Genomic DNA, 18,266 nt, shown 5'->3' on the forward strand with positions numbered 1-18,266 from the left:
CCTAGTAGAAGAGATTCAGCATCAACTTGAGTTATTTTTAAAGGTCCTTTTCAAACTTGAGAGTCTATAATTTTATGAGCTCCCCCTATTGAGACTCTGTATCAGGGGAAGATTTCAGAGTACACAATATACCTTTGATTATATGACTCCTCCTGCTTAAAAACCATCAGTGAGATCCTTTTGTCAACTGAATTAAGTAAAATTGCTTAGTTCTTTGTTTTTAGCTTCTAGGTTCTTTGTATTTTGATTCAAACTTAGTCTTCTCCATCACTCTTACCCTGCACAGCATTTCCCAAGTTGGTTTCTATCAAACATTGTTCCAGGATTTGCAAATATACAATATGCAAAACAAGGTTCTGAATCCTGCCCTTGACCCTTGCAACCTACATTAGACTGCTAAGAGCTCTGTGAAGTCCTGCCATGACAAAATTTGTTTAACCTTTTGAAAACCTAGCATTTCCTGAGCATGTGTGAACACAAAGTACTTTCTTTCCCCCTTTGGCCACAGCTATTAACACTGTACAACAGTTTTCCATTTGTCATTTTCCTACTTTCTTCTGTTGTCTTTCTTGTTTTTGTGTCTCCTGTCTTCCTCTTGTGTGCTATTTTTCTCCCTTCAATTTCATTCCTAAATCCAGTGTGGGGAAATTGTGAAAGAAAGAGATAATTAGACTACAGAACTGTGCAAACAGTTTGAGACTATGTGAACCACTCCCTGTAACCCCAAGGAAAATAGGAAGATAAAAAGGTACAAGAATCTAGGGGGAACATGTATGTGAAAGAAGAAATTACATAAGATAAAATTGCTTTAGACATCATAAAATTTCTCAGAATCATTTCATTGTCATTTAGTTATTCAAAAAGTGAATCACTGTTTTATTGGTAATCTGGCCTCTTTCCTTGTAACTTCTGGTGTTAGCTAGTGTTCTGTTTATGATACCATCTGCTTAGTTAGGCAGTCTTTAAGCATGTGAATAAAAGATGGGGTTGGTATCTTTAGAGGAATTGGCATTACCTGTGCTAGGAAGGTATCATCCAGACTTACTCATTCCTTGATGCCTTTCTCCAGAGAGTTAGATTATTTTTCCGTCTGTAGTTAGTGACAGGTTAAAAGGAATGAAGGTAAGAACTTATTATAGAGTCTATTTATAATCATCTTGAGATATTCTACTTCCCTGCATATGAAACTGTCTCAAAAGTATTAGTTTTTTCCTGAATCACCCATATGAACCATGAATATGTATCTAAAGATATCTGTAGTCACAGGCAACTATTACTTATTGAGAATAATAATAGCCAGAGGGTATAGCTTAATGATTCAAGAATCAGCTTCACATAAAGACTCTATCTAGTCTCCCTAGAAACCAACAATCAAATCTCATCAGGGTCAACTTAGCCTTTTCTATAATAGACAAATTGAATAACATGCTGTTTAATTTGTATGTGTGGTATTGAATGAAGCTATGAAGAGTGTTTGGTCTGCATATTAAAGATACTGCTATTGTTTTGGTAAGTAAGGAAAATTCCAATGTTATTTTTCCTAAATTATTTAACCTTGAGTAATTGAGGATGGTTATTTTTAATAGTTAAACAATAATTTGTTAATGAGTTTTTTTTCTGGCTAGACTGTCTTTGGTTTTCTGCCTTCTTTTGGGCTTGAATTTTACAGAGTAGAAAATGCTTGGATAGTTGATAATATTTCTGTGTGCCATTTTTCTAGCTTTTATTTGGAAAGATAAAACTGTATTTAAAAAATTTGCCACTTCTTAAAAATGTTACAGATTGCAGTGTTCATTACAAAAAAATTTAGAAAATACATGCTAGTATAAAGAAGAAAATAAAAGTTCCCATTGGTTCTATATTCAGAAATAGCTGCTGTTAACTCTGCACATAGTTCTCTCTCAGCTATTTCTATTGTGTATGTGTGTATATAGTAAGATGTATTTATATCATAATTTTCAAATTAGCAAAAATTTAGTTCCCAGTATTTCTCTGCTAAAAAGCACACTGCTCTAAACATTGTTTTGTAAATCTTCATGTACATCTCTTATTTCCTTACGTTAAGCATCTAGAAGTGGAATTGTTCATTCAAAGAATATGAAATTTTTAGGATACATCATTGATATTCCCAATTTTCTTTCTAGAAAGATAGTATTTTAGTCTGCTTGGGCTACCATAACACAGTACCCACATGAGGTGACAATTTCTCATGGCTTTGGCTCCAGGTGGGTTGGTTTCTGGTGAGGCCTTTCTCCCTGGCTTGTAGATGGTGTCTTCTTCCTGTGTCCTTACACGGAAGGACTCAACTGTTATGACTTCAGTTAACCTTAATTACCTCCTTTTAAAGGCCCTCTCTCCAAACACAATCACATTGTGGGGGTGTTAAGGCTTCAACTTACAGATTTGGGAAGGACACAGTTTTTTCACATTGGCATCCCATCATCCGTGAATGAGAGCTTCCATTTCACCATCTTATTGCCAACACTGGATGCACATATCACACACACATGAACATGTCTTTGTTAATTTGATAAATATATCATTGTTTTACTTTGCATGTCTTTGATTGAGTGGAAAAAGTTTTTAAATTTGGACACTTAAAATTATTTTTGTTTTTTATTCTTGTACTTTGACCACTTTTTGGTTGGAGTTCTCAACTGTTAATAAATCCACATTTTTATTTGAACATTTAGCTATTTTATATCTTATCAGATATCTTTGCTTATGCAAAAAGAAACCATTTTAAATGTTATTTATCCTTTGATATTAAGCCATTATTTACCTTTAAAATACAGCAAAGTATACAAGGTTAATATATATGAGTGTCCATATTAATGAATCATATATTTAATGCTCACCATACGTTCATAAAAGCTGTTTATAGTTTGGATGCATTGATTTGCTGGCAGTGAAATATAGGTAGTGGCAAGGTTAATGTGGAATCTTTCCAGCTATTGTTTGCTCTGAATTAACAACTGCAGCAGTGTTTCCTCAGAACTCTGATCCCACGAGGTATCCTTTGAGAAGAGACTTCTGCTGATTGAATGGCTTTGGGAATTGCTTGCTTTCTCCATCTCCCTACCCTAGTGGTTGACAATGCTTATTAGAACTTTAAAGGCTCTGAGCAGCCCTGTAGAAAAGAAATCTGATTTTTGTAAGCTGAGTACTTCCAAATCGTACTTTGACAAGAGGGCATCCCCTTATTTTTTTTTAATGTGATTCTTGTTAACTTTTTGTTTTGAAATATTTATAGATTCACAGGAAGCTGTGAAGAAATGTCCAGGGAGGGCCCATCCACCCTTCACCAAGTTTTCCCAGATGGCAACATCTTCCATAAACACACGACAGTGTTACAATCAGAAAATGGACATTAGTACAATCCAAAGACTTATTCAGATTTCATTGGTTATTGATGAACTCATGTTTGTGTGTGGGTGTGTGTGTGCATGGGTGTGTGCGTGCATGAGTGTGTATGTGTGTGCTAAGTTGCTTCAGTCATGTCTGACTCTTTGTGACCCCATGGACTGTAGCCCGCCAGGCTCCTCTGTCCATGGGATTCTCCAGGCAAGAACACTGGACTGGGTTGCCGTGCCCTCCTCACGAGTGTGTAGTTCAATACAATTTGATCACACATAGGTACATGTAACTAGCACTACCAGAAGACTTACTCATGCTGGCTCTTTAAAGTTACACCCCCTCACCCCCTTTTTGTAGTCCCTGGCAACCATTGACATGTTCTCCATTTCTAAACTTCTGTCATTTAATAATGCTATACAAATGGAACACTGTGCTATGTAACCTTTTGAGATTGGCTTTTTTCACTCAGATAGGGTTCATTTAGGTTTCTGCATATACCTATAGTTCTTTCTTTTTTACTGCTGGGCAGTATTTCATGATATGGATGTACCACAGTTTACTCATTCTCCCACTGAATGATATTTATCCACTTATCGTATAGTTAGTGGAATATAACCTGTATGAATATTGTTCTGAAGAATACCAACTTAGAGATTCTCTATCACAGAAATGATAGAATCGAAGAATTATCAATGTTTGAAGGTTGTACCTGGGTTGCAGAAATTAAAAGTTTTCTTAATTTGGTTCAGGAATTCCAGAGACGCTGTAATACTCTGATTTCGTTGATTGAGAAAGAAAATATGGAAATTGAGGAAAGAGAGAGAGCAGAAAAGAAGAAACGGGCAACTAAAACTCCAATGGTAAAATTTTCAGCATTTTCCTAACTTTTAGGTAGATCCCATTTTTTTTACATAATTAAAATGCCTATATTATGTTTAATGCTATAGTGATACCTATTATAAAAACTGGTTTTTATGAAATGCTGATTTGTTTTTGACAGAAAAAGAATTACACTACAACCACGTGTTTCCTATTTGTTTGTAGAGTATATGGTTAGGAACTCCCTAGTAACAGGGCTCGATATTTTAAAAAATTTCTCATGACTTTTAAGCAGAAGTATAATGCAAGTAAAATCCTCTGAACTGAGACTGGAGTTGTCATGGGGAGTAGAAGAGGGGTGGGGCAGGGTGGGGCTGAGGTTGAAACTGGGAGTTCTGATTTGATCAAATAAGTTTTCTGATCCTTGTGGAACTATGAGTACAAATAAGAACTTTGAGGAGACAGCAAAGCTTTACTTGATTTACTTGGTAATAAGTTAACTGTTAATAGTAAGATGATTTTAACTCAGTCAGGTTGCCTTGTATAGTTACAATTTCAAGTACTCTTTAACATATTATTTGAGTGTGGTTAAGTAAACTACCATATTTCATCAAGTCTAAGATGCCTTCCATTGTAAGACAAAGCATTATTTTATGTGCTACTAAGAAAAACTGCTGCCAAGTAACTCTGATTTGTCATCAATTATAAGATGCATCCTGATTTCAGAGATGCTAAAGTGGGAAAGAAGTGTGCATCATAGAATATATGAAATATGGTATTTTAGCATCTATCATAACATTTCAAAAATAATACACTCATAAATAACATTTTTCCCAGAAAATTTTAAGTATTAAGTAGTTCTTTAAGCATACATTTTTAGTACCATGTGTAAGTAGAAACTTGATGACTATTTTTGATGGGTATTTTATGTCTTTTCTTAAAAAGAAAACATGTTTGGAGGTTATTTTACATTGGGTTATATAGTTTGTTGGGCTATATAAAACATTAACTGTGAGTATAACATTTAAGTGAATATTCATGTTAAAATTTTTTTTTGATGCATTTACATCCTAGATTTAACATTGTTGGGCCATTTAAAAATGTGCATATTGGAGCAGAACATTAAATCTGTTTCCATTTTAGTCACAGAAAAGAAAAGCAGAGTCAGCTACTGAGAGCTCTGGAAAGAAGGATGTCAAGAAGGTGAAATCCTAAAGCCTAGAAATAAAGTTTTAAATGGGAAACTGCTATTTTCTTGTTCCCATCTTCAAATGCTAATTGCCAGTTCCAGTGTATTCATGGTACTCTAAGAAAAATCAATTTGGTTTTGATTTCTTGCATATTTTATATATTTTACAATGCTTTCTACCTGAAATGTGTAGCTTTATATTTTATGCATTCTAGTATTTTTGTGTACTGTATTTTGTGTATTTCATGTCTTCATCTAAATCCTCTCAGTCCTTGTTCTTTTGAAGCTTGTGCTGAGGTTTTAGCTTTTCTATGTTTTATATGCCGCTGCTTTGAAAGAGAACCTAGATTCTATAGCTGTATTATTGTTGTTTCATACTTTAAATTTATATGGCTGTGGAAAAATGAATTAAAATGATTTGAGGAGAAAGACTTTTTCACTTCTTTGTTGCTTTCTTTTCTATTGAGTATGGGCTTGTACGTGTTACTGCATACTGTGATTAGCATAATAATTGTTTCTTTGAGGTCATCTAAATATTTTTTTCCTAAAGGAATAAAGGGTGAGAACAGAAAATTATTAAAAAAAAAACCTAATATTTGATACTGTGCTTGCTGTCAGTATGCATTACATTTAAATTATTCTCTAAATATTCAAGTGGGAAAGTATAATAAAGAAATGTCTATAAGAAATTTAATTATTTCCTGTGTTTTGTGCAGTAGAAAATAGTTGTGTTTACTGAATTGTATTGCTCACAACTATGTATTTGGTTGAAAGTTAAAGCTTTGCTTGCTGACTTGTGCCTGATCTTTTGTCACATAGAATCAGTTCAGGGGAGTATGGGTATAACATGTAGATTTATTAACAACTCAGTTGCAGGTATGAAATAAGCAGCATGCACGCAGAAGGAAGGGGGAGGTCTTCCATAGGAATGCAAGTATGCTCAGTTAACAAGACAGAGTATCAGAGGTTTTATATACCAAGAGCTTCTATCTTTCCCACACCACAGGTCCCACACAGGCCAGTAGGATGTGAGATGGGAGATCTGCTCCACACAGTCACTCCAGGCTCCAGGCTGACTGAGGCTCCCTTGTTTCGTATCTGCACCATCTAGAACATGTGGGTTATTCAGCTGCCATCGTAGAACAGGAGTCTGGAGAATTACATATAGGCTCTTTATTGCCTCGGTCCAGAAGTGACAGATGTCACACCCACTTATATTTCATTGTCCAAAACTAGTCGCATGGTCTTGTGCATGTGCCAGAGGACTGGCAAATGTAGGAGAACAAATGGAATGCCTTACATTACTGCCTTCACCACAGGGGCTGTCACACGAAACTGTTAGTGTGTGATCAGTCAGAGTCAAGGTCCGGTTATGGGAACAGGGAAAATGGATCAGAGCCTAGTGTGAAACGTATAGTGGTTAAGCAAAGCTGGGCATGTGGGATGGTGGCGTTTGTTATCAAAACAAAATTTGGATAACTAAAGGGTTGCTCTCTCCCTGACCCAAGATCTTTTGCATTTCCTCTCCGACTCTGTTCAGTGTACCACTGGCAAAGCTTGGTGCAAGTTAGCATCTTTCACATCCTCATTGTCATTGGGGTTCTGCAACATAGGAATAGATCTTCTAGAATGACAACCATTGTCTGCTGGACTCTTCCAAGTCTTTGTTCATTGTCCAGATTTCATATTTCTTACTGCCGTGTTCCTGATTGGATTCTTTTTACAATTTCCACTATTAGGAGACTCGTACTCTGCTGGAGGTTGGGATGAAACTGGGTTGCTATTAAGAGATGAGTTTACAATGATGTTAGGTCAAGGGACCCAGAGATATCCAAATCTATCCTTGGCTTAAACACCCTTTCTGTAAGGTTCACAAAAGAGGCAAAGGTAGGTAAGCAAAGTCATACTTCACTAGCTGGTACTTTGCTCCAGACTTCAATCCAGAGCTCTTAGATCCAAAATAAAGTCTCAGAATTTTCCACTCCAATGAAATTAAAAGTTCCAGCCACCTGAGATGGAGAAAATTATATATTAGAGGGTCTTATTGATACCCACAAGTTCTGTGCACTGAAAAATAGCCCAATTAGGGTCTTGGACTCTGATCAATCAGTTCAGCATTTCTTGGGGAGAAATGAAGGTGGAGGGTGGGAGCAGGCACAATTAGGATCTTTGAACTTCTTTCATGGACATGTAACAGTCTCTACGTCTTGTTCTTTCTCTGTTAACCTGAAGGGGTTAATGACTAAGCTGTGTGTGGCTATCTACTTTAGGAGAGAAAATCTACAGGTAAGTTCTTCCACTCTTTTTTCATGGGACCATTTTCCTGGCCATATGGCCCTTTCTTGGACCCAAGAGATGGGAAATTCAGCTCTCCTAGATTATGTGCAGCATCACTGGTGAATGTAGCCTACCAAGGAGGTCCACACAGTGAAAAAGCAGATGATAGCACAGTCCAAACCATATGATATTGGGAATGCAGAATGCCCAAAGTCGCCATAGGAAACCCCTCTGATTGTCAATTTTCCACAGAGAAATTAAACTGTCAGAAAATTTAAAAGTCCCAACAAATAAATCCTGTTTCACACCAGAGGCCTGGACTGATGGGGTAGTAACCCTGGACCTGACTGCTGTGTTGTATTGGAAGAACAGGATAGTCAGTTACCGTGTCAGCTGCTCAGAGACCAGAAGCAGTGGAAGAGAGTGCTGTATCCATGAATGTAATTTGACAGATGCACAGTGCTCCAGCCCACCAGTAAAAGTGATCTAATAGATGGTACTGTAATTTGACCTAACCTGATTGCTTGTTTGGAGAATGTGCAAGGAGGGAAGCAGGGACTCTGGTTTCCCAGTAACCCCCAGGCTTCTGCAGAGACTTTTGTAAAGCATCTGTCTTGATCTGTTGGATACTCTAAAATCACAAGAAGATAGAGAACTCAGCAGTCTCTCATTTGCATCATAGTCGCTTGTCTCTCAGTCTTTATCACACAATTCCTTCTGGCTCCCCAGCCTACAAGTGCTTATGCTGTCTGGAAAACCTGGGTTCTTGTCAGATTACACATTCTCCCATGAAGTATGCCCCCAAATTTGGTCCATTATATGAGACCTCCTAGTTAAGAGAAGTTACTGAACTAGAATCTTTGCAGCTATCTTAGTCCCTGGGTGTTTGGTTTGAAAACCTAACTGGTGGAACTGCAATACCTACTGTCACCCAAATAAAGTGCTATTATTTCCCAGTTATTGGCAAAGCTCCCCACTGTGGTCTGTTATGGTGCCATAGCCAGTGCAGCTTGTTCAGATTCCTGGGCCAGTGTCAGTGATGAGACTGGGGTCTGCATGCTTTTTCTCCAGGTGTTTTTTTGAAATCCTCCAGTTGCCATCAAATTTCAAACAAAGTTGTTCCCCAGAGTTTACCCATGGCACGAAGCTCCAGTCGGCCACAGTTGTGGCTGTGTTGATAACAAACTCCGTACTGACTGCTTTCATTTCCTTCTCTCACTTCCTCACTCCTGTCTGACTGTTTCCTGGGGCCAACTCATAAAGAAACTGCTTGCGTTAGAATCTTTGTCTCAGGGTCTGCTTCCGAGGAAACCCAAATTAGAACACCTTGTATGCATAGCTCTTCTTCAGTTCAGTTCAGTCACTCAGTTGTGTCTGACTCTTTGCGACCCCATGGACTGCAGCACGCCAGGCTTCCCTGTCCATCACCAACTCCCAGAGCCTACTCAAACTCATGTCCATGAAGTCGGTGATGCCATCCAACCATCTCATCCTCTGTTGTCCCCTTCTCCTCCTGCCTTCAATCGTTCCCAGCATCAGGATCTTTTTAAATGAGTCGGTTCTTCACATCAGGTGGCCAAAGTGTTGGAGTTTCAGCTTCAACATCAGTCCTTCCAATGAATATTCAGGATTTATTTCCTTTAGGATTGACAGATTTGATCTCCTTGCAGTCCAAGGGACTCTCAAGAGTCTTCTCCAACACCACAGTTCAAAAGCATCAATTCTTCGTCGCTCAGATTTCTTTATGGTCCAACTCTCACATCCATACATGACTACTGGAAAAACCGTAGCTTTGACTAGATGGACCTTAGTTGGTAAAGTAATGTCTCTGCTTTTTAATATGCTGTCTAGGTTGGTCATAGCTTTTCTTCCAAGGAACAAGCATCTTTTAATTTCTTGGCTGCAGTTACCATCTGCAGTGATTTTGGAGCCCCCCAAAATAAAGTTTCCATTGTTTTCCCATCTATTTGCCATGAGGTGATGGGACCAGATGCCATGATCTTAGTTTTCTGAATGTTGAATTTTAAGCCAACTTTTTCACTCTCCTCTTTCACTTTCATCAAGAGGCTCTTCAGTTCTTCTTCACTTTCTGCATTAAGGGTGGTGGCGTCATCTGTGTATCTGAGGTTATTGATATTTCTCCCTGCTCTTCTTAGCCCTTAGTTATTTCACAAGAAGGTGTTGGGTGTTTAAGAAGAGTAATGATCGATATTATATCATTGATTCCTAGAAGATCTACCCCTCTGTGGACAGTTAGTGTGTGACTTGACTGGCCCAGGATATTTTGCACTGGTACAAAGTACTGGATTCTCATTTCTCTCCATTAACGAATGAGACTTTTTCATCTCACCAATAGCTATGGTACTGAGAATTACCAGGAAGAGGTTAAAAGCTTCCCAAATTTTTGGTAAGGCCAGAGCTGGTATCCAGGCTGTTGTCTCTCTCAAGCATTCTCCATGCTGGTTGGCGCCCCTTCCCTGTAGCAGTGGTTCATTTAGGTAACTGGACTAAGTATTGGCCTTTCTCACTATACTGTTCCATATAGCCATCACAGAAACTTGGTCATAACAGGCTTTTTTTTTTCCAACTGTTGATCTGTCTAGTGACCTGATTATTTTGTCCCTTCCCTGATACATTGCTTTCCCACTGGGAGAACTTTCATTTAGGCCACTCTAAGTCAGATTCAAGCTATATCTTTCTCTTGACTTTCAACCTTGCCTTCCATATTGCCCCCAAGACATGCTTAGTTAATTTCTGATCTTTCTGTGACCTGATACTAGGTTTGTCCATGTGTCAGACTGTTGAATTATGTGGCCTATTTTTTAGGGTCTCCACATACTATGGGAGGTTGATGGTGAGTACTGTTCCTGTCAACTGTCTACCTTCCATCATTAGTACAGTTTTGAACTAACATATCTCCTTCAGTGGTAGACACTAAAGCCTATTTGCTATATCCGAGACAGAAAATATCTTTGAATAAGGTCAATTCTTGGATAGAGTATTTGGTGTGTGACAGTCATCATCAGTTAGGATTGATACCTCATTTGTCTCTGTCATAGAATCAACTGTAAGTCTCCAAATGCCACTTAGTTTTTGTACTGGCCATATAAGAGCATTACCAAAATATAATTTACCCATTTTATATTAATATTGGCATGGTTGGTATTCCATTTACTGTTTCCCAGTATATATTGAATAGGTGGCTTTTTACATTCATGATACCTGATTACAATTAAGTCTGGGTGTATCTGTGTAGGTGTGTCCTTTTTTCTTTTTATATATACCCATCCTGGTTTCTGAGATCTCAAAGTTTTTTCTTTTCTTTAATTTCCTCTTTCCTAGTTTGCCTCCCATCACTCCTACAGCTCACATTATCTCCTGGACAAGAGATTTTAGTTCATTTAAAATATCCTATAATCATGCTACCTGGTAAAGGGCCTTCCACTATGTCTGGGCCACCTCAATTCTCAAAGTCAGGGCAAGAGGCTACCTTCCCCAGGCAATAAAGACCTGGATTCTTTTTTACTAGTGATCTCTACCTCCCTGCAATGATTGCATCCCACAGTGGAAATCTCTGAAATCCACAGCTATGACTGGAGCTTGGCCAATGCTCACTGAAGATACCTGATCAGAAAAGCCATTGTAAGGAATGTACTGTCTCCTGATTAAGCCTTGCAAATCACTAATGGTTATTTTTTGTTACTCTATCCTTTTATCTTTCTATAAATTCGTAGATTATAATTTAGAGGATGCCGAAATCAGAGTCAACATGAGAACGTAGCATGGAGAAGGGACTGAGAAAACTTCAGAGAATGCACATGATACCACCAGAATTTCATCTCTTCATCATTTTCTCTTTACCCCTGGACCTGCCATCTAGTTGGCCGTATGATTGTTTGGATCTAACCATCCAATAGGCCAAAAATGTCACACACTTCTTGTAGGGAGGCCTAGGTCGTGTTAGAGACATTCCTGCTCCCATACTTTGCAGTCAGGGACAAGGCTAGCTCCTAAAATGATTATTTGCACCAATACCAACACCTGCCTATTACACATGGGAGATTATAGCTTGGGTCTATAGAAGCAGTGCTGCAAGTTTGAGGACTGAAGTTCAATCTCTTTTGTGGGACCTTGCCCTCTTAATGTGAGTTTCTAAGACATATTTCTGCTGTCTACTGAGACCATGTTAGCATTATGGATGGAGGTAAGGTCCAGGTGTTATTAACGGATGGAATTACGGTAGTAGTAGGCCAGGGAACTCAGAAATACTTATATCTTGCCTTGGCCCTACCATTCTTGCTGTTCTACAAAGGATACATATGCATAAAAGAGTGTCAAAAGAAGGCAAAGCAACATTTTGTTAACTGCGACATTGGCTCCAAACCCTAGTTCAGCACTCTATTGAACTGGGCTTGATCACAAGGCAGCTTAGGGTAGAGGCAGCCTGCAACTCAGAACTAATGCAGGGTGAATGGCTTAGCATTTCCCGTAAGCCAAAATTAAACTTCAGAATTTGCCACTCCAATGAGAAAAAAGCTCACAGCTACCAGCTCCAGATGGAATGAATCCAGAAACAGGCTTTCCATCCATATGGGATTATTTATATTCCTAAGGCTCCACCCACTAGAAACTGGTTCAACAGGTGTTCAGGAATCTTACCCATCAGTTGAGCACTCTGCCATGACTTGTGTAAGAGGATAGGAAGAGGGTCAGAGAGGAGCCTTGAACCCCTTCCCCTAGAGGCCAATATGGACACTGCTTGCATTGCTTAGATATCCAGTCTCTGTAGCCAAGTCTGTTTCTATAGCCTGTGGTTGATTTAATGTTGGTATATTGCTGGAACACTGACGACCACAAAATGTCACGAGAAGTACTATTACAGAATGCAAATCTGACAACTTCTCATGAGAATCATATCACCTAAGTGGGATTTCTTATTTACCATATTTTGTGATTATTGGTGAGACAGTTTGTCAGTGAACTTGAGTCCTTGAGAACAACGGCCCATTATGTGACAGTGTCACGGTATTTTGAGTCTTCTCTTCTGGGAGATGGCAACTGTTGCCAGTCACGATAGTAGGAGAAAAGTGTTGATTTCATATGCTATTATAAATGCGCATTTTCTGCTAAAATTTAAATATGGACACACTGTGCTTTTAAAAGGTTCACTTTTATGGTTAAAAAAGCAAGATAAACTGTGTGTGAATAACTTGCATGCTGTAATTTTCTTCATGTGGAGATCTTCCACAATGCTAGGTGCTGGAGCATGGCAAGATACACTACTACTACATGGCAAGATACCTGAGCCTCCTGGACCTGTTAACTAGTGGCTGTACCTCCCAGGGTGCAGGGGTTTGGACTTAATACATTAAGGAGAATATTCAGAATTAGCTTCAGGCTTTGAGGGTAACTGAAGTTGGTTTGGCTTTACTTAGGCTCTACATCAGTTAGCTTTTCCTACCAGCCACTCTTAAAACTTAGTGGCTTAAAATAACCATTTCTTGAACTCAAAATTCTGTCGGTTGGCAGTTTGGGTTGGGCTCAGATGGGTGGTTCTTTTGGTCTTGGCTCTGTTCACTCACATATCTATGGTCAGCTACTGGCTAAGTAGCTCTGGTTGTGGGAATTGACTGATTGTAAGCTTGGGCAATGGGGGTAGCTTTATCATCCAGTAGGTTAGCTGGGGCTTGTTCACATGGCAGCTTGGCAGGGATCCAAAAGAAAGAGCAGGAGTTTAGAAGGCTTTCTTGAGGCCCAGTCTTGGATTCCACACTAGATTCTATTGGTCAAAGCATATCACAAGGCCAGACCAAATTTACAGGATAGGGCAATTGACTCCACTTCTTGATGAGAGGTGCTGCTAAGTTACATTGTCAAAGTTCTGAATACAAGATGTGGGTGGACAAGAATCTATCACAAGCTTCTGTTGAGGTGTCCTGATTTATAGTTAGTGTGCGAATAACAGTCCTCTAGGAGTATCCCAAATTATAACATGGGATCCCTTTGTACACAGCTCAATGGAAAGTCCAGAGTCAATCACTTAGAACTTTCCTTCCTGATGTATCCATGAAGGGCATCAAGATATTTTGCACCTGCCTTTACACTCTGCTGTTTGAACTAGTAGTCTTTTTGAGCCCCTATTTTGGATCTGTTATCTCTTTGGCTTCAAGAACATTTGGACTCCCCATTTCTGAGTACAAGGATGTATATATGTCACCATTATGCTAAAAGAGAAAGAGACTGCTAATTGCTTCCCTATATATGTCTTAAGGGGCTTCTGCAATGGCTCAGTGGATAAAGAATCTGCCTGCAATGCAGGAGACACAGGAGATGCTGGTTCAGTCCTTGGGTTGGGTAGATTCCTCTGGAGGAGGAAATGGCAAGCCACTCTTGCCTGAAGTATCCCATGGACAGAGAAGACTGGTGGACTACAGTCCAAAGGGTCGCAAAGAGTCAGACACGACTTAGTGACTGAGCATACAGAGCACATACATCTCTTACTTCTTGCTTAGTAATAAGACTGTATTTTCAGCTGTTCACATTGCCAGTTGTCTAAAAGACTACATTAGCCCATTTCCTTTGTGGCTGGGTATAGCTGCATACTAAGTTTTGGCCAGTGAAACGTAAACAGAAGTGAGATCACAACTCCTGGAAAGTGTCCTTAAAAGAAGAGGTTTTCTTCCTCTTTTCCTCTTTCCTGCCGGTTAGAATGTGCTTATTATGGCTGAATTTTGAGTAACCACCTTGAGTGATGTGGATGCACATCAAGGATGGTGTAGCAGCTGGATACAAGGAGCCTGGGTCCCTGATGACCATGGAACTGCCTGACTAGCCATTGGGTGCTCCCACTTCCAGACTGTATCTTGAGAGAGAGATGGTTTTCCATCTGTTTAAGCCACTCTTTTTGATTTTTGTTGTCATTGGTATCTGGAGCTATATCCTAACTAATACCCCAACATAGATTTTTTTTTAATTGAGCAAATTCTTATTGAAACAAATTCCCTTAAGCCAACTGAAGTCCTTGATTGATTTTCTAAACTGTACCAATTTTTTTTTCCATTTGTATTTTTGTTCTACTGAAAGTATCAATATTTTCTTTGGAATTCATTAGTTTCATTTTAAGTTCACAGTAAGGATTTGCTTTATCAATAAACTATTTTTCATAGCAAAATTTGCTTTGTAAATTATACTCTGTGGATGTTATTTTTTATCAAAGTCTGTTTTCTTGGGTCAAAGTTTACATGTCTAAAAGCTTTAAGAACCTGTGATTTTTATTTGTAAAATTATAGTAAATAACAAATTTTATCTTGTGCAGTTTTACAAGTTGTCATGTTTTTCTATGGTGGTTATTTCCACCAAGTCTAAACTTTCTCAGGTCGGTTTTCAGTTTCCAATGTTACAAATGACATGTATTTTTTTCAGTTTTTTGTTTCTAATACATGTTAGCATGTGCTGTCTTAGACACTGACCATTTTATTTTGTATTGATTAGTTCTACCAGTTATATTTATTATTAAGACTCGGAAATTGATAATTTCTTGGTGATCCCACAAGGAAATTGTGTGCAGCTTCCCTCAGATGTCCCAGAATTTCCCCATTCTTAAGGATGGATCTCTGCTGTTGCACATCCAAGGCTTGTCAATACAATCTTTCCCTTCGTGATTTGTTCCTGGCAATCTCCTTTGGTGCAAATCCTCCTAAATCAAAGTTGCAATTACTGTTACTTCAAGTGGGAAAAAATGTTATGCATCCCTGAGCCCCCGCTTTGCCAGCCATTTTGTTAAAATACCACCAAAATTTCATTAAAATGGACTCATGTGGTTTATAAGTAACATTACTTATCATAGTACAACACGTAAACAGGCAGTTTCTCCTAATATAATTATGACTAGTTACTTGTTCTTAAACTTTTTGTAGATATGTTACACTCAGTATGAAACTCTGTTACCTCTACAAAATCATAAATATAATACTGAAAGTTTCTGTCTTTCCACCTTCCATGCAAAACGCACACACAGACACACACACACACACACACACACATAAATAAGCAATAAAGACAAATCAATTAAAAGAATGCATGTTAGGGGCAAGGCAATGCCCTTCAGCTAAAGCCCACCAGGAACACACCAGTTGATCAGGTTGGGTTTACTACTTGCTACAGCGAGGCTGAATGCACACCCTGGCAGGCCATGGGGTCTCTCAGTGAGAGGATAGTAGAAAGAACCTACTTATTAAAGGATTTGGACTTGGGTTAAGTAGGGGAAGGGTCTGAGGAAGTGGAGGTCCTTTCTAGATTGATGCTGTCAGGAATCAGAGACGATTCTATGACTGGGTTTCTCATTGAAATCTTTCTTATAGGGAGGGCAGGCTAGAGAAAGGATAAAGCTATAATCAGGGGTCCCTAACTTCTGGGATCTAATGCCTGATGATCTGAGGTGGAATTGATGTAATAATACCAGAAATAAAGTGCACAGTAAATGTAATGTGCTTGAATGATCCCGAAACCACCCCACAACCCTGGTCCGTGGAAAAATCGTCTTCCATGAAACCAGTCCCTGGTGCCAAAAAAATTGGGGACCACTACATCTAACTGGCAAAGAAATAGCAGTTCCTCACTTAGCCAAGAGGGAGCAATGTTTGGTAGTTTGTTTGGAGCACAGTGACTTTGAATTTGTGCTTAAGACAAAATTATGAAGTGTCCTTGCTTTGTCTCACATTCAGACATTACTTGTTGGAAGTTTTATGTGAACTTATTAAAATGTCCAATGGAAGAACAACATGGCCTAACTGAGCACCAGGCCACCAGCTTTCAGATTTCAGAGGCTGTCTTTTTTTTTTCCTTTCTCAGTCACTGTGCTTGAGGTTATCATGGCTATAAACTGGTAAAGCAGGAGTACTCTGAGAAGAAACCCTAATGCAACATGTGCCACCTCTATTCGTGGGAAGATTAACACACCTCTCCTGGGCTCAGCTGATTTCAAGGCATCAAATCCCTGTTTATACATTCCAAGAAGAAAAAAAGTTGAAATAGAGGTATTAAACTCCTAGTAAAATTGAATTCCTCTCATCTGAATGGTCCATATTTTGGGTGGATGAAAGAACAAAATTCAGAACAAAAGTGTTCTGGGGGTCAAAAATGGCAGGGTCAGAATAGAGGCCTTCAGAGCAAATGTCCTGCACTATCTGGGAATGTCCCAAGGCCCCACAGGGTTTCCCAAGGTCTCTGTCTGGTCCTCTGCCTGTCCCTTTGTTGCAGGAAGGGGGACCCCTTCCAGGGCCTGAAACTGGGCTCTTGTCTAACACTCGGAAATGAATTGTCCGAGGAGACACATGTGCTGACAAAGCAAGAGATTTTATTGGGAAAGGGCATCCGGGTGGAGAGCAGTAGGGTAAGGGGACCCAGGGGAACAGCTCTGCCACATGGCTTGCAGTCTTGGGTTTTATGGTGATGGAATTAGTTTCCGGGTTGTCCTTAGCCAATCATTGTGACTCAGAGTCCTTCCTGGTGGTGCATGCCTTCTTCAGCCAAGATGGATGCCAGAGAGAAGGATTTTGGGAGGTGGTCGGACATGTGGTGTCTCCTTTTGACCTTTCCCGAACTCTTCAGGTTGGTAGTGGCTTATTAGTTCTGTGTTCCTTAGCAGGACCTCCTGTTGTAAAATAACTCATGCAAATGGTTACTATGGTGCCTGGCCAGGGTGGGCGGTTTCAATCGGTGTTCTTCCCCTAACACCTTGGCAGTAGGCCAAGATTTGCATAAGCCCTTTTGAGGCTGGAAACCTCTGCCTTTGTTACCCTAAGTTGTTTGCTTCAGAACAGGCTTTCCATGCCACTTTTGCTGCCACTGAATTTGGCAAGGTTTGTGATTCCTTCATTGCCCCAGAGGCCATGGCTTGTGCTGGACTGTGCATTGCCACGTGTGATAACTGAACTAAAATGTCCGGGGCAGAACGTCCCCACTCCATCACTTCCAGGGCCCCTGAGTGACATCCCCACCCAGGCCACTCCTGAGGAAAGGTCAAAAATGGTGTGAAATCCGAACATGAGCTCTTTAAAATGTTAACTAACTCTTCTTCAGGATGCCAGAAGAGCCGGGCTGAGATTGGTTCCTGGGTTTGCCACCCCACAGACTCAGTCCTTCGGTTCCTCTTTGATTCTATTGGACAAGGTCTGGCCCACAGTGCTCTTTGTACTCTTATTGTGATTTGATCTCAGAAGCTCTGTTGCTCTTTCTGTCACTGGACCTTGGCCAGAGTCCCCTCTCTCTATCCTGACAAATGTCATTACCTACACATTCAGTTAAAATGTGTTAATTTATTATTTATTCATTGGTACATTCATTTATTCATTCTTCATTTAATTCAACTTTGGGTTAACCTCCTGGGAGAAGGGGTTGTGGCCATGACCCTATCTCAACAGAAAGCCTTTCAAGGTTTGCATCTGTAGGCACTTTGTCTCTGATGGTCTGCAGGTATTTCTTTCTTTCTTTCATTTTCTTTGTCTTTCTAATGGACTCTGGGTCCCTCGAATCCTGTTAATTGCCTTCACCTGCTCTTACACTCAAATTCATTTAAATAGCCCTCCCCCTCCTCAGGCATTCCAGTGACTCGTGACCACCTAAC

General features: G+C 39.5%; 1 protein-coding gene across 12 annotated transcripts in view; it reads left to right on the top strand.

The window, feature by feature from the left end:
• The window catches only part of SMARCA1 (SNF2 related chromatin remodeling ATPase 1), a 777,971-nt gene that overhangs the window by 64,777 nt on the left and 694,928 nt on the right, over window positions 1-18,266 (top strand). For 4 of the 12 annotated variants that reach the window (XM_081565725.1, XM_081565724.1, XM_081565728.1 and 1 more), the window contains one exon: window positions 4,107-4,217. In XM_081565725.1, coding sequence (XP_081421851.1) covers window positions 4,107-4,217 — 111 coding nt within the window. Of the gene's footprint in view, window positions 1-4,106; window positions 4,249-5,250; window positions 6,055-18,266 lie in introns of those variants that run through there. The other 8 variants (XM_081565731.1, XM_081565734.1, XM_081565730.1 and 5 more) reach the window with 4 other exon arrangements.

The sequence above is a fragment of the Giraffa tippelskirchi genome, chromosome X (genome assembly GCF_054371585.1).
Source record: "Giraffa tippelskirchi isolate mGirTip1 chromosome X, T2T-mGirTip1v1.2.pri, whole genome shotgun sequence".
In the NCBI taxonomy this organism is placed as follows: domain Eukaryota; kingdom Metazoa; phylum Chordata; class Mammalia; order Artiodactyla; family Giraffidae; genus Giraffa; species Giraffa tippelskirchi.